General features: G+C 40.5%; 1 protein-coding gene and 1 long non-coding RNA gene across 2 annotated transcripts in view; one reads left to right on the top strand and one right to left on the bottom strand.

The window, feature by feature from the left end:
* The window catches only part of LOC309856755, a 385,485-nt gene that overhangs the window by 44,459 nt on the left and 324,151 nt on the right, over window positions 1-16,875 (bottom strand). The gene's annotated exons all lie outside the window — the stretch shown is intronic.
* On the top strand, window positions 5,695-7,990 carry DDX53 (DEAD-box helicase 53). The gene has a single exon (XM_082716468.1). The coding sequence runs from the start codon at window positions 5,828-5,830 to the stop codon at window positions 7,865-7,867; it is 2,040 nt and encodes a 679-aa protein (XP_082572594.1). The 5' UTR covers window positions 5,695-5,827; the 3' UTR covers window positions 7,868-7,990.

Raw genomic sequence — 16,875 nt, 5'->3', positions numbered from 1 at the left:
GGAGGCAAAGGAGGCAAAACAAAAAAACAAAACAAAACAAAAAATCTAGGGAACTTACCATTTTGTCATTCCTTAAGTTCCAAAATCCTTAGCTGGTCTGCCTTCTTCTCTTCAGATTTCAGAGTCTTGTTTTATATATAAAATAAATAAGCAAAAGGAATAGGGAGAAATGTGTCTATAGCATCTTGTCCAGAGTCAGAAGTCTCCCCCTTTTACTATTTTTTTAAGATGGCTACTAGAAAATTTGAAATTGTATGTGTGACTCACACCATGTCCCCATTGGACAAAGCTGCTATAGGTGTTAGATATCTCACCTGAAAATGAGAAGGTTAGAAGAGATGCTTTTCCAAGTCAGTTTCTAAGGAGTTCTATGATTTTATGGATTGTTGTTTGGCTTCTGTATATAATGCAAATTATGTAGAAAATGGTTTTTCTTTCTACTTACCTAGATCATAGCTATCAGAAATGAAATGGTCCTACAAAGCCCTTCAAATGACTCAAAATAGAGCCACGGGATAATTGAAACTTTTTATTTTATTTTATTTTTTTCTCAGTTCAAGTTTAATAGAAACAACAGAAGATCAGAAGTGTCGCCCTCCTTAAAACTCATACCAGTATGTTAAAATTTCCATAGGAAGTGGTTGGTAAGCAAGAATTTCTCCAACAGGGCTTATTGCAGGTGCTAATCAACTCACAGTTTCTTTCTTTCTTCTCTCTCTCTCTCTCTCTCTCTTTTTTTTTTTTTTGCCATTTGTGCTCAAAGGAGATTAAATTACATCAATTACCTCATTTCTTCATATACCTAAATAATGCATTCCCCCACTCTGTGGAGAATAAACCAAATTTGGTAGAGAAAAGTTTAATGGGTAGCTATAAATAGCACTGTAGTCTCCTTGAAAGAACACCTAGTACTCCCTATTCCTCCTTCTATAAAGACCCTTTTCTGAAAGTGCTAATGAATGGTTCTTGTTTTCTTGTGATTATCTCCCTCATCCTACACTTCCTTGTATTTTGAAAGACTATTAAAGTGCATTTCCTTCCAATATTCATGGTAAGTAATCTTACTGAAATCCACTGGATCCTTAGCAGAACAATCCCAATAACTGCCCATGAAATCTTGGTTTCCTAGAAACCATGTTTAAAAAGACAGTGCCTTTCAGCTTTTGGTACAAGATGTAAAGTTCTCTCCTCAGCACTGCTGGGCTCCCCAGTGGTCCAGTTGTCTCTCTTCCCATTGCTTCCTTAGCAATATGAGTTTCTCTGCCGTGGCACATAAAAACCTTCTTGAAAGTCATTGCTAATTTCCTTCTCCCACCTTCAGTTGTTTATTTACTCCTTGTCCTCCATGACGTATTTTACATTATTTGGCAGGTTTTCTTTACCTGTTCTCTTGCCTTAATTCCTACTATAATGCTCTCTTCTTATTCTCTTGAATTTTTCTTATTTCCTCGCTTGGTTCCCTGTCCTTCCCTTCTCATAATCTGATTACATGGCTTCTCTGATTCCTGAAGATATTCTCAAACCTGTTTTCCACTACCCTCTGTTTCCATTACTCTCTGAAGAATATGCCTTCTCTGTTTCAACTCTACTTTCTATGCTGATTATTCTATTTTCCCTCCGGTCTTCTTACCTGAACTAGAGCCCCAAATCTCCAGTCCTACTTCACATTTCCACTTCCATTTCCCCAAACCTCCACAAAGTAGACATGTCTGAAACCAAACTCTTCTTGCCCTATAAATGACTTCCCCTCCAACTTCCCTGCCAAACAGCTCCACGATTGTTTTCTTTGAGGAGTCCTCAAACTGTCAGTTTGAGTAATCTTTGACTAAACGCTCCTTTCATTCCATCTCTACAATCAGGCACTAAATCAAGCATATTTTCCCCACAGATGGGACTGTAGTGGAGGGAGAACAGCCCTGAAGCTAATCAGACCTGGATCTAAATTTGTCTAAGTTATACCATACCTTTGCATGAACTTGGATATACTATGGGATAGCTAGGAGTTTTCAATGTTTTCACGTGGAAAAGGAGGAAAACACCTATTACAGAGTTGCTGTGATGAGTAAAGTGAAACAATGCATTTTACATGTTTGCCATATACTAGTACTAAAAATATTAGTTGCTACTTGGGTCCCTGCTCATTTTAGCTGTTCTTTGCTTGAATTAGCACTGCCACACTCTGTTCAAGTCTCTCAGTTCAATATACTTAAAATATTTCAGACCCAGCCCCCATTCTTCACTTCATTGCATCCTGCTTTCCCCATACAGCCCTGCTTCCTGTAATACTGACAGCGTCAAGAAAACATCATTCTAGATTCATTCCTCCCCCTCCCATTTTTTTTTACCATAGTAATTTGAAACATCTTTGATTGTCTTTTCAGTTCCTGAAAGTTCCCTTTTCACTTCCCCTGACCCTAACTATGTTTCTCCATGTCCTCTTTGTCTTTAACCCAAATCTTCTGTCCTGGTCATCCAGGCTGCCCTCATCACCTCCCCAAAGCTACATTGATTTATTCCCCTAAAACTTTAATATCCTCCTATCTGTAATTCCACACATCCTAGTGAAAGAACAGACCTATATCCCTTGGAGAGCTTTGCCTCAACTCTCTAGTTTCCTAGACTTTATGATTTGCCATAATGTTTATTACCTAATAGCATTCTGCATTGTGTTTATTTGCTATTCTGCTAGATGTGTACTACCAATTTCTTGGGTTTCACATACAAGTAACATTTCAAAATCAAATCTGGTTATAGGCATTAGTTTTACCTATTTTTTTTAACATAGTAGAGATCCTTAAAAATCATTTGTGATCCTCATTTCACTTTCTAAAGGATATTTTCCCAACAAAAGCAAGTAAGCTGTTAGAATTTAAAAATTTAAATTGGGGGCACCTGGGTGGCTCAGTGGGTTAAAGCCTCTGCTTTCGGCTTAAGTCATGATCCCAGAGTCCTGGGATCGAGTCCCACATAGGGCTCTCTGCTCAGCGGGGAGCCTAGTTCCCTTCCTCTCTCTCTGCCTGCCTCTCTTCCTACTTGTGATCTTGGTCTGTCAAATAAATGAATAAATAAATCTTTTTTTAAAAATAAATAAAAGTTTAAATTGAGTTAATTTAGATTTATGAACAAATTCTTACTACCCTCATTTTCATTTTGATGTGGACAGAGGAAATTCAATCAGGAAAAATCTTGGACAAACATTTGGGAACTCCTCTAATTGTCTCTACACATCTACAATTTCTGTAATATAGTTTATTGAGATTTGGAGACTTCCTACTATGCACCAAGGAGTGTAACTGTGTGTATCTCTGTGTACATAAGTATTACTGTGTCATTCCACAGAGAGCAGAGCCAAGGCATAAGAAGCTTGAAATTAGCTCAAGGACCCACAGATAATAAGTGACAGAATTAAGAGCAGAACCCAGTTATTTAGGCTCTTGTGTTCTTGACCACTACCCCGTACCTCTGCCACTTCTTTAGACTCTACATTACAAAGTTCTGTGCAAAGAATAAATAAACCAATGTGTTTAATGATGAAAGCAACCTTTGCCATATTGCACCTGCAGAATAGAATAATGGCCATATGCTTAGCATCCAGAGAGACCATTTCTACAGGTATTTATAAACTATAAAATGCTGTACAGATGTAAAATCAACTATAGTTATTATAATTATTAATACCAACTGGAATCCCCCAAATCTAGGTTGCTCTAAATTATCAAAGAAAATTAAATTAAAATACTATCAGAGGGGTGCCTGGGTGGCTCAGTGGGTTAAGCCTCTGCCTTCAGCTCAGGTCATGATCTTAGGGTCCTGGGATCAAGCCCCGAGTCGAGCTCTCTGCTCAGTGGGGATCCTGCTTCCCATTCTCTCTCTGCCTGCCTCTCTGCCTACTTGTGATCTTTATCAAATAAATAAAATCTGTGAAAAATAAAATAAAATAAAATATGATCAGAGCTGTTTCTAAGGAAGTCCTACCTATAAGAATGCTTTAGGGGGGCACTTGGGTGGCTCAGTCGTTAAGCGTCTGCCTTTGGCTCAGGTCATGGTCCCAGGGTCGCGGGATCAAGTCCCACATCCGGCTCCTTGCTTGGCGGGAGGCCTGCTTCTCTCGCTCCCACTCCCTCTGCTTGTGTTCCCTCTCTCGCTGTGTCTCTCTGCCAAATAAATAAATAAAATCTTAAAAAAAAAAAAAAGAATGCTTTAGGACTTCAACATTAACTTGTCTACAGGACAATTTTATGGAAATCACAGTGGTTTAAAATTATCTCAATTTACTGTCTATAATATTTCACTCCTTTATTGTTGCCTTTCAAGTACTGGGAACCACCCTAAGTAAAATGGTGAAGAATGTCTTAAGCACAATCCTCTCTTCCACTACCTATCTTCAGATATACTTCATCAGAAACCCCAACCCTTCACTTTTTGTCTCCCTCTGTTCTGTAAGAAACTCTTAGCCAGCTGTTCCACTAGAATGCATCTAATTGACAACTTTATACTTTTGTGCTCTGGTTTTTTTTAGAGTAAGTTACTAAGGTACCAAACCAAAACCCACAGGGTAAATATCTAAGGGGAACATTTCAGAAAGGAGATAAGCCTGTTCCAGAGATTTTTGAAACAAAGAATATCGCACTGGTGGCCTTTAATTTAGGTGACAATCAGTTTCTCCAATGGTAGGGAATGACCCTGAAACCATAATCTCTCTCAGTACCCATAATACCTGCACAAGTCTTCAGTCTCAATAATTGAATACACTGAGTCCTGCCACAAAGTGCTCTGCTTTTGTACATGACTACACTTCTCAGTATAAGACTATTTCATTTCATTACCATGGCTCCTTCTCTTCTCCTGTATCACCCACAGGAAACAAAATGAGCAAAAACAAGTCACTTTACAGTAGAGCATTGAGAGCCCCTGTCTATAAGCTAAGAAAAGGTTCTCAATTTATACTCTCAGTATAAAGTACTCTGTCAAGTCCTTAAGGATATCAGGGCCTCAACTTCATTCTCTCTTTAATGAAGGAGAAAAACAAAGTGACCCTGACACATCCAATGCCTCTAGGATTATTAGCTTCTGTAATACATACTATTAGTTAGTGTAAAGATGAAAACATAGGGAAATACATATATTCTTAAGTTAAAGCCACATTTGACTAAACAAATTTCTCTTTTTAACAGTTAATGAACTAAAATATATTGGGAATGCTTTAAAACTCCTAGTATAATTCATAAAGAAGTATGGGGGACTTGCAATGTGTTCTGTCAGAATAAGTCTTGTTGAACCACCAAGTGAAAAAAAAAAAAAAACAAAACCTCATTTGACAATCAATATTCATCCGGAGCAATGTTTTTCAAATACATCACAAAGAACATTAGTTTCTACAAAACATTGGAAAGAAATGAATTTAAACAGCTGGTGAGCCTACGAGGGTCAGCTAGACTTAATGAATTGTTTCCAAAGAATAGAGTAATAATTATTTTTTATTACTATAATGGAAAGGGAAAAGTAATTTTACGGTGCGGAAACCCGGGGTCAAACTACTTAATCATATTATTAGGTCACTATCGCCAGCAACGGGTCATGTGACAGTGTCACTTTAAATTTTGCGTCAGAGGTGCCTGCCCCCCTCGCGCCAGCCCGGAGTCCTGTGATTGGCCAGCCCATTGAAACCCGTGCCACTACGTCACAGAACAATTCCTTCTCAACGGCTGCATAGCTACCCACCAGCGCCATATTCTGCTGATCAAGCGCCTGAGAGGAGGGAAGACTCGACCGTGTCTTCCCACTCTAGGTAGGCTGAAGGCCAACACCGCCTTCGCCCTACCAAGTAATGGCCTGGGCTCCACAGCAGAAAAAGGCAGAGCCTAATCCAAGAGATTTCAGGGCCCGCCAGGATGGCAGGGGTGGCAGCAGTGGCGGCAGCGGCGGCAGCAGCCGTGGCGGTAGCGGCGGTGGTAGCGGCAGCGGTGGCGGTGGTGGCGGCAGCGGTGGAGGCGGCATTGGTGGCAGCAGCAGTGGCGGCAGTGGCAGCAGGGTTGGCGGTGGCAGTGGTGGCAGTGGAAGGGGCAGAAGTAGCAGAGGATGGAGCGGCCCCGCCGGCCACACAGAGGTGAGAGCCTCAGGCCCCGGGGAGCCACCTCTCTGCTTTAAATTGAAGAACAATATGATTGGAGTGGTGATTGGTCGTGGTGGATCAAAGATAAAAGATATCCAGGCTACAACAAGTACCAAAATACAGATCATAAAAGGTGATTGTGAAGCAGAGGTAAAAATTTTTGGCACAAAGGACATGAAAGCAAAGGCCAAAGCAACTATAGATGCTCTTGTTAAAAAACAAGAACGAGGCCACCATTCAGAGTCCCGCGTCGATAGTGCCGCACCTCAGGCCTCTGCTGGAAAAGAGCTCCGCCCAGATAACACTGGTGCTAAACAGGTTCAACCACTGATAGACTGGGACCAAATTAGAGCAGAAGTTGTAGAGTGGGAAAAAAGAAAATGGGCAGATTTACCACCAATTAAGAAAAACTTCTATGTAGAATCTGAAGCAACGAGCTCGTTGTCTGAAGCTGAAGTAGATATGTGGAGAAAGGAAAACTTTGACATAATGTGTGACGACTTGAAAGATGGCCAAAAGCGCCCCATTCCCAACCCTACTTGGCAATTTGAGGATGCCTTCCATCCTTACCCTGAACTTATGAAAAGCATTAGACGAGCAGGTTTTCAAAAGCCAACACCCATTCAGTCACAGGCATGGCCAATTATTCTAAAAGGAATAGATCTTATAGGAGTTGCTCAAACTGGAACAGGCAAAACATTGTCCTATTTAATGCCTGGGTTTATTCATCTCAATAATCAACCAATACCTAGAGAGGAAAGAAATGGGGCTGGCATGCTAGTCCTTACACCCACTAGAGAATTAGCTCTTCAGGTGGAAGCTGAATGCTCTAAGTATTCATATAAAGGTCTTAAAAGTGTTTGTATATATGGTGGTGGAAGTAGAGAACGACAAATTCGAGATATTACCAAAGGCATAGATATCATTATTGCAACTCCTGGACGACTGAATGATCTGCAAATGAATAACTTTGTCAACTTACGAAGCATAACCTATTTAGTCTTAGATGAAGCAGATAAAATGCTAGATCTGGGGTTTGAACACCAGATAATGAAGATTTTATTAGATGTGCGCCCAGACCGCCAGACTATTATGACAAGTGCAACTTGGCCAGATACCATTCGTCGACTTGCTCAGTCTTACCTGAAACAACCTATGATTGTTTATGTTGGTACTCTGGATCTAGTTGCTGTTAATACAGTGAAGCAAAATGTAATTGTTACCACAGAAGAAGAAAAACGATCTCTTATCCAAGAATTCTTACAGGGTCTGTCACCCCACGACAAAGTCATTGTGTTTGTCAGCAGAAAACTTGTTGCCGATGACTTATCAAGTGATTTGAGCATCCAGGGCATACCAGTGCAATCATTGCATGGCGACAGGGAGCAGCATGACCGTGAACGAGCACTGGAGGACTTTAGAAGTGGAAAAGTGAAAATACTGATTGCTACTGATTTAGCATCCAGAGGTCTTGATGTTAATGATGTCACACACGTATATAATTACGACTTCCCACGCAATATTGAAGAATATGTACACAGAGTGGGAAGAACAGGAAGAGCAGGGAGGACAGGCGTATCAGTCACCCTCATGACTCAGAATGATTGGAAGATTGCCATCGAATTGATTAAAATTCTGAAACGAGCAAATCAGAGTGTCCCTGAAGATCTCCTAACAATGGCTGAGCGATTCAAAATGCACAAACAAAAAAAGGACACAGGAAAAAAACTGAAATCTCCAGGAAAAACCAGATAGTTTTACTGATATCTACATTGAAGAGTTGTGTTATGATCCTGGAAAACTGAAGATATGTTGAAGACCTGGCAGTTTAAAGACATCTAGCCAATTCTTAAACACTGAACTTTCAATATCATTTATGTTCCTTAATAAAGTCAAAAGTATTTGAAAAATGAGAGAGTAAGAGCTTATTTGGAAAAAAAATTAAATGTTATGTGTTGGGCGATTTTTTTTTTTTAACAGAAAGAGTGCATGAGTGTGGGGGAGGAGAGTGGGGTGGGGACAAAGGGAAAGGGGGAGGAGAGTGGGGTGGGGACAAAGGGAAAGGGGGAGGCAAATGGGGAGAGGAAAAGGGTCCCCAGCAGGTTCCACACCCAGTGAAGAGCCCAATGTAGGGTTCAGTGTCACAACCCTGAGATGACTTGAGCCAAAAATCAAGGGTCAGTCGCTTAAGTGACTGAGCCACCCAGGCACCACTTACATGTTGGTATGGTTTCTTTCATAGCCTGCCATGTCCATCTACGTCTCCTCTGAAAGACTGGTTGCAGACAACAATAGTGCTTTTCTTGCTTTAAAAAGTCACATTAATTTGAAACATACTTTTCATCAAGTTTATCCTAGTCAAATATTCTATTTTCCCCCAGCAGTTAGTGCCACAATGATCTGTAAAGAAATCTCCACTGTCATTCCCTAATTTAAAAAAAAAAATCATTAGAAAAAAAAATGCTCAACCTTCTAAAAGATTCCACAATTCTGTTTTTTCAGATAGATGTGACTAATTGAGCATGGTGTCTGACTTGCTAGAAATCAGATCCTCATAAAACTCATATCATTTACCACTGGTTAAAACTTCTGGGGAAGTCACTTACCTTCTGCATGTGTGATCACTTTCTTCACTAAGAAATTGGGGTGGTTAAATAATTTTGGGGTCCCCTTCACCACTAAACTCTATATTAGAACCAAAATTGTATAACCCTGCCTTTACTAACACTTCCTTTTTAAATTTTTTTTGTTTTTTTAACACTTTATTTTCTGATCTAGGAAGAATATCACATAGTTACTTAACAAATTGAACGATGAAACACTTTTTAATGACCAGAATAGTGCTATCTGCATTTTTATTGATTTTTGAAATGTCACTCATGGGGTATCTTTATATTCTTTTGTCACATTTTATTTTTCAGTTTGTCTATAAAAGGCCAAAACTTCATGTATACATAATGAGAAAAATCAATGTGAAATTAAAATATATCTTACATACTGGGAAAAACATTAAAAACTTGACCAAATGACACTTTTGCCAGAGGAACCAATTTTAGTTAACTCCTCTAATTTCTAATTCTATCTTGCATGCTTTATTTAGAGGCAATCTGAACTTTCTCACACTATAAGAAGTCCTCCAAATGATGCTAAATCTTAAATTCAATGTTTGTGAAAACAGAATTAGTCAAGCCTTGCAATCTCGGGCAAACAAAATATTAATGCAACCATCTTTTTTCCCAGCATCCCCATCTGTGACTACAAAAGTCAGTGAAATTAAGTGAAACAAAGAGGCAAATACTCTAGGTATAGGTGTTTGAGGTTAAAGTCTGGCTTCTAGGCTCTTAATACAGGCCTCAATATCTCTTGATAAAATTCACAACAATCGTTAGCATTTTTGAGTGGCTAATATGTAATACAACACCAATGTGTAAAGAGAGGAGAGAACCATACATTTTTTCTCAAAGAAGAAACTGAAAAGAAGAGCACTGTATGGAGAAATGTAAGCAGAGATACAACAAGGGTTCTCAACTGGGGCATTTTTGGCCCTCCCTCCATCAGACATTGAACCATTATGCGGAGATAGCACTGGTCTATTACTGAGGGAGAGGGTGGGAAGATGCTACTGGCAGCTAGAGGGCAGAGGTCAGGGATACTGCTGAACACCTTTACAATCTATAGGACCACCCTACACAACACAGTATTTTTTGCCCCAAAACTGCTAGTGCTGAGATGGACAATTCCTGAAAGAACAAAAACAGAACAACAAAAACCAGTTGCCTAGTAACGAAGAAAGGACTTCAGAGGAGAAAAGAGGGTTTTTTTTAAAAAAGATTTTATTTACTTATTTGAGAGTGGGGGGGGCAAGCGAGAGAGAGAGAGAGGGGCAGAGGAAGAGGGAGAAGCAGACTCCCCACAGAGCATGGAGTCCAACATGGGCCTCAGTCCGAAGACCCTGGAATCAAGACCTGAGCAGAGGGCAGACACTTAACCAACTGAGCCACTCAGATGCCCCCCAAAAAGAGGATTTATAAATGATATCTTATAGGTTGTGCAAAATAAAACCCCCACAACTTTCCTGTTGTCAGTATAATCTGCATCAGTGTTCTCCATCAGGGTCAGTTTGACAATGTCTAGAGACAGATTTGGTTTTCACAACTCAGGGGAGGGTTATTTGCATCTTCTGGGTTGAGCCCAGTGGTGCTCCTAAACATCACACAATGCACAGGATGGCCCCCCAAAACAAAGAATTATGCAGCCCAAATGTCAGTAGTGCCATAGTTGAGAAACCTTGCAATAGATGAGGCGAAACACCACCTTACACTCAACTGCAGAAAAACCAAGAAGGGGGAGTTCAGCAAGATGAAAAAAAGATATTTTTTCTTGTGCACTGTTCAACATAAAACCCCCACCAACCTTCCTGTCTTTGGTATTACCTACATTAGTGATTCACAGAGTTGACTTGCCTCCTAGGGGACATTTGGCAATGTCTGGAGACATTTTTGGTTGTCCTTCCTAGGCAGCAAGACTCTTGCTGGCATCTAGTGGGTAGAAGTCAGGGATAAACATCCTATAATGCACAGGGCAACACCAAAATGATGGACTTGTCAGCCCAAAATGTCTACGGTATTGATGTCAAGAAACTGTGATTTACGCTAATTGGCAAAACTTTTGTGAGTGAATTGGGTTTTCTTGGTTGTTTAGAAACTCAAAGAAATACTGATTTCTGCATCCAAACTAGAACAGAGTGAAGGCAGATCACTGAGCATGTAATGAATGACACAGGAGACAGTATGAGGAGGCTTCAGCTAACCTCAGTTATGCCTGTACAATCCTTAGTATTGTGATTCCTTTTCAATAGGTGCTCAAAAAATATTGCATCCTCTTCTGCCCTGTTTCTCCCATCACCCATTATATGATGCTAATTCACCACAATCCTGATGCTGTTACTCACATTGTTGGGTACTGGTTCGACCCCCATTGGGCAAACCCTTTCTCCTTCCTCTCTGCCAGGCCAAATGAGACTCATCATTCTGTGTCCAGTCCAAGTGCTACAGCTTCCCCAAGATCCTATCTGCTATCCTCCATTTAAAAACGTCTACAGTTCTTTTTTTAAAATTTTGTTCAGTTAGCCACTGTATAGTACATACTTAGTCCTTGATGCAGTGTTTGACGATTCATTAGTTAAGTATAACACCCAGTGCTCCATCATAGCACATGTCCTCCTCAATACTCATCATCTGGTTACCCCCTCCCCCCACCCTCATCCCCTCTCAAACCCCCAGATTGTTTCTTGGGGTCCATAGTATCTCATGGTTCATCTCCCTCTCTGATTTCTCCCCTTTGCATTTCCCCTCCCTTCCCCTATGGTCCTCCATGCTATTGCTTGGATATTTACTGTGCTTCTACTGTGTTCCATAGGCATTGTTTTCAGCACTAGAGAAACTGGTGGGTAGTAAATTCAAAGTTTACAATGGACATTGGGGAGGGTATGTGCTATGTTGAGTGCTGTGAAGTGTGTAAACCTGGCGATTCACAGACCTGTACCCCTGGGGATAAACATGCATTATATGTTTATTAAAAAAATTAAAAATTAAAAAAAAACAATGACAGAACTACAAACATCAGTCAATGCGATCAGACTTTTCAGAAGTCCTTTTGAAAGATCAGTCTCAACAATATGGTGGGAGATCTGTTCACTTAGACATTTAGTAAACCGTGGACCACGGCAACAATAAAAGAAAAGTTGCATGCGCCTACTATGTTCACGTACATAAAAATATATATTTAAGACATATATATGAAAGACTGTAATAGAACTTTCCTCTCTGGCTGGTGGGTGGGATGGGAATGCAAAATAAACAAAATAACCTGCCAGTGTAACAAGTCATAAATTCAGTAATCAACTTATGACCTCTATTGTCTGAATTTCTGGGAATAAAATTATGAAGTGCCACCTTAGCAATATTGAGGGTGGCAGACACTGGTGGGTTATCTACTGAACAGCCACCCCCACCACCGTCCTCCTATTTGTTGGCATAACCAACACCCCCTGGTTCAGTTCAAAAGCTAGGAAAAAGAGATACGCTCGTTAGATTACTCCTTTCTGCCCGTGGACGCCGCCGAGTAAGCATCATTAAAGTCTCCCCTCCCACCGCTGTCACGTCTCAGTCAGAGTCTCCCAAAGAGCCTGAACAGCTGTGGAAGCTCTTCATCGGAGGTCTGAGCTTTGAAACAACTGATGAGAGTCTGAGGAGCCATTTTGAGCAATGGGGAACACTTACGGACTGTGTGGTAATGAGAGATCTGAACACCAAGTGCTCCAGAGGCTTTGGGTTTGTCACATATGCCACTGTGGAGGAGGTGGATGCAGCCATGAATGCAAGGCCACACAAGGTGGATGGAAGAGTTGTGGAACCAAAGAGGGCTGTCTCAAGAGAAGATTCTCAAAGACCTGGTGCCCACTTAACTGTGAAAAAGATTTTTGTTGGTGGCATTAAAGAAGACACTGAAGAACATCATCTAAGAGATTATTTCGAACAGTATGGGAAAATCGAACTGATTGAGATCATGACTGACCGAGGCAGTGGTGAAAAGAGGAGTTTTGCTTTTGTAACATTGGATGACCATGATTCTATAGACAAGACTGTCATTCAAAATACAAAAAAAAAAAAAAAAAAAAACCACACTGTGAATGGCCACAACTGTGAAGTAAGGAAAGCGCTCTCTAAGCAAGAGATGGCTAGTGCTTCATCCAGCCAAAGAGGTCAAAGTGGTTCTGGAAACTTTGGTGGTGGTCGTGAAGGTGGTTTTGGTGGGAATGACAACTTTGGTCGCAGAGGAAACTTCAGTGGTCGAGGTGGCTTTGGTGGCAGTCGAGGTGGTGGTGGCTATGGTGGCAGTGGGGATGGCTATAATGGATTTGGTAATGATGGAAGCAACTTTGGAGGTGGCGGAAGCTATAATGATTTTGGCAATTACAACCAATCAATCCTCAAATTTTGGACCCATGAAAAGAGGCAATTTTGGAGGCAGAAGCTCTGGCCCTTATGGTGGTGGAGGCCAATACTTCGCCAAACCACGAAACCAAGGGGGCTCTGGTGGTTCCAGCAGCAGCAGCAGCAGCAGCTATGGCAGTGGCAAAAGTTTTAATTACTGCCAGGAAACAAAGCTTAGCAGGAGAGGAGAGCCAGAGAAGTGACAGGGAAGCTACAGGTTACAACAGATTTGTGAACTCAGCCAAGCACAGTGGTCGCAGGGCCTAGCTGCTACAAAGAAGACATGTTTTAGACAATACTCATGTGTATGGGAAAAAAAACTCGAGGACTGTATTTGTGACTAATTGTATAACAGGTTATTTTAGTTTCTGTTCTGTGGAAAGTGTAAAGCATTCCAACAAAGGGTTTTAATGTAGATTTTTTTTTTTTGCACCCATGCTGTTGATTGCTAAATGTAATAGTCTGATCATGACGCTGAATAAATGTGTCTTTAAAAAAAAAAAAAGCTAGGAAAAAAAGAAAAGAATAGCCTACTCTCCATTGTAGCTTCAGCATAGGCATGAGACCCAAACCTGGCCTATGGGACTGACAGGAAAATGGGCTTGGCTGCTTTAAAGAAAGATCTTCCTTCCCTAAGAACACAAGCATGCAAGGATATGCTCTCCTTTCTGCTCATGTACCTGTGTGAAGACATGAGGTTTTAATAGTCATTTTAGACAATGATGAAGTAAATCTGAAGACCACCAATATGCTAGGCATGACAGAACATAGATGTGGAAAGCACCTGAATCCTGTATGGCATCACTGTGCTGCAGAATTAAAGTCGGCGTGGCAGCCTTCGAGAGATGGCCCTCAGATCTCTGTTACAGAAAGAGCTTACTGCTCATTTGCATGGAGCACAGGAAGCTGACCAACCCCTGGCTGTAAACAATCCATGGCAGCAACTGAGGCGAGGTCAAGCTCTTCAATAGCCATTCACTCACTGAGCAGAGAGGGACACGGGGTCTCAGTCATTTCTGCCCAACATGGGACTGTTCTGTGGACACTATTTCTAGTAAAACTCCCTGTTAGGCTGCTTCTGGATTTCTCAGAGCCTCAGGATATTCTAATGCTCTTGCTACCTAATTCTTCTTCCCCTTGCCCCTCCTTTCACAGGTATCAGATGTGAACTGTGGTCACAAGGATGTCTCTACTACTCCTGATCTGTTTCCTCTGTACCTTTCATAGGTGCTATCAGCCAATAAACAGTGGATCAGCAAATACACCCAGGAATCCCCTACCTCTGAACTTCATATATGAAATAAATGTCTCTATTATTTAAGTCTTTAATTATATTACCAGCAGTCCAAATCATCTTAACTGATACACTGGGAAAATGGTTATAACACACCTTGTGTTGAGGCAGTAAATTTTCCATTATTTCCAAAAGGCTCCAATGAGGGATACTTTACTAGGATGAGAGTTGACTATGACAAGCAACTTAAACCCCTCCTCTGGATGGCTCTTTAATGGGGACATTACAAACACGGGGTTCTATAGGAACTGATATAATGTTACGAAAAATGGGAAACACATCAAACAAGCCCAGGTTTTGAACAGTCAGCATCAATTAGAGAAAGAGGTGAGAAACCAGCAGGGGAGAAAACTTGAGCAGCAGTCATGAAAAGACCCAATATCAAGGTCATCTGAACCAATAGCTTTAACAGCATTCACACTTGGCTGCACCCGGAGTACATCATTGGCTCTGACAGATCTGAAATGTAGTCAACCACAGAATTTCTTGCAATCAACAACACAGAGGGGCTCAGGGTGAATAACTCTACCTAATTGAAATACATAGTCAAAAGCAATAGGAATCTTCTCTCGGACACAAGGAATTTAATTTTTTTTTTTTTCCAGACAGAAAGGGGAAAAGGAGACAGGAACTGATGGGCCATCTTTGTTTTTGGACATGAGCTTGAAAACCCAATTTTTAAAAAGTCAGGAGCAAATATTTTCTAACAGAATATTGAGAAAGTCAGCAAAACAGTTCTCTCCCTCTCCCCTCCCTTCCTGTAACCCAAGTGCACTTCCCTTAATAAAAAAATGGTAATTCAGGATTTCTTAGTGTATTGATTGGAAAAAAAATCTATAATTTAGTGGAAAGATGGAAGAACTGGTCCTCTCTCTTTATGCTGACTCATCCATTTTGCTTCCCAAATTCTGCTGAAGCTGTTCAGTGTCATTCAAGTCCACGAAACTACCATAGTCTTTGAAATGTCCTCACACCTAACCCACACACAATACTAAAAGCCCAATACTGCTTACCACCACATGTAAATGTCACTCTTTTGGTCCCATCTCTAGCTGCAAACTTCTGTTTTCTACAATCCCTTCCAATTGGGTAAAATGCCTGCAATGATGTTTACTCAGCTTAAATAAAGTCCAACCCATCATCCAAAGCTTGCAATTTGTGGTGAACTTTCAGCAGTTAGTGTACTGATGTGTTTTGGGGTCCTAATTAAAATTTCAATTGGAACCCATTTTTCATATTCAGCAGAATCCCTTTGAAGCCTGAACTAATTGCTTTTTAGGATTGTGTTCTATGAGGACCCATATGCTGTTCTACATGAGTGTTTTAATTTTCTCTTGGATCAATAAATGTGCCCTTGTCATATGTCTGTATGTATTTCTGTTTTTGTTCTGTGTGTAGGCCTTTCCTATGACACACACCCTTGTTCATTACAGTGCCTTCCCATGAGGTGCCATATAACAAACTACTTCAACGTGACTCTCACGGATAAGAGTATAAAAGGAAGCTTTCAGCTTCTGGGAAAGAGTCCCCTCCTTACCTGTCCCCTAAATTCTATAGTATGTACTTACGTGTGCGTATGTGTGTGTGGCCAGTTTTGCTGAGAACACACAGCCTTGCACCAGACCACCACATCCTCAAGACCTCACTCTGTCATTTAGAACTCCGAACATCATACATAATATGCAGAGTAAACTTGATTTACTGTTCCCATAGATGAGGGACAAAGATTCATTTACATGATATCTGTTCATAACAATATTCTAGACTGAGCTAGACTCCAGGCTTATCTCTCTGTAGAAGAAGATCTGATTGGTGCAATTTGGATCACGTGTTCACTAATGGCCCAGCCAAAAGGTGTGGGTGGGAGGACTGGTAGTAATAGGGTCCTCTAACAAAAACATAGTTGCTAGGACCTCATCCCTGTATTAGAGGGGAGGCAAACTTCACAGAAAAGGGATCTTATTGACTACAGCATTAGGCTATTTTCTTATAAAGAAACTTCAGTGTATCTAGCATTTTATAGATCCAGCTAGCAGCTCTAGTTTTCATGCAGAGACCACCAAAGTTCATTTTAGGCATTTCTTTAAAATGGGAGAAATTTCATCCTACCTAGAATATACAATGGATATTCATATATCCATTGTTATTTATCACTTATATTACCCATTCCATTTCTGCAAACTTTGATAAGATCATTTGATGAGCAATATCTACTTCTGATGAATTTTTTTTTTACTTCTGATGAATTTTAATAACCATTTTCCAAGGGCAGTATTCACACTAATATTTATATCATAATTTCCCAAGCCTATTCTTTGCAAAATCTGAAATGGTTCAATTAATAAATGTTCATGTCTAAAATAAGACAACCTTTATCATTTAAGTTTATCTGCCCCGAACACTTTCACATGAAACTTAGTTTCATTATCATATGTAGATATTAACAGTTAGCACTAAAAATATCTGTTCGGTGT

Source organism: Mustela nivalis (assembly GCF_964662115.1).
Source record: "Mustela nivalis genome assembly, chromosome: X".
Taxonomy (NCBI): domain Eukaryota; kingdom Metazoa; phylum Chordata; class Mammalia; order Carnivora; family Mustelidae; genus Mustela; species Mustela nivalis.
Note: the sequence above shows the minus strand (reverse complement) of the source record. Positions and strands in the feature narration are given on the sequence as shown.

Coding starts and splice junctions, on each gene's coding strand:
- DDX53 (XM_082716468.1), top strand. CDS start 5,828: ATGGCCTGGGCTCCACAGCAGAAAAAGGCAGAGCCTAATCCAAGAGAT.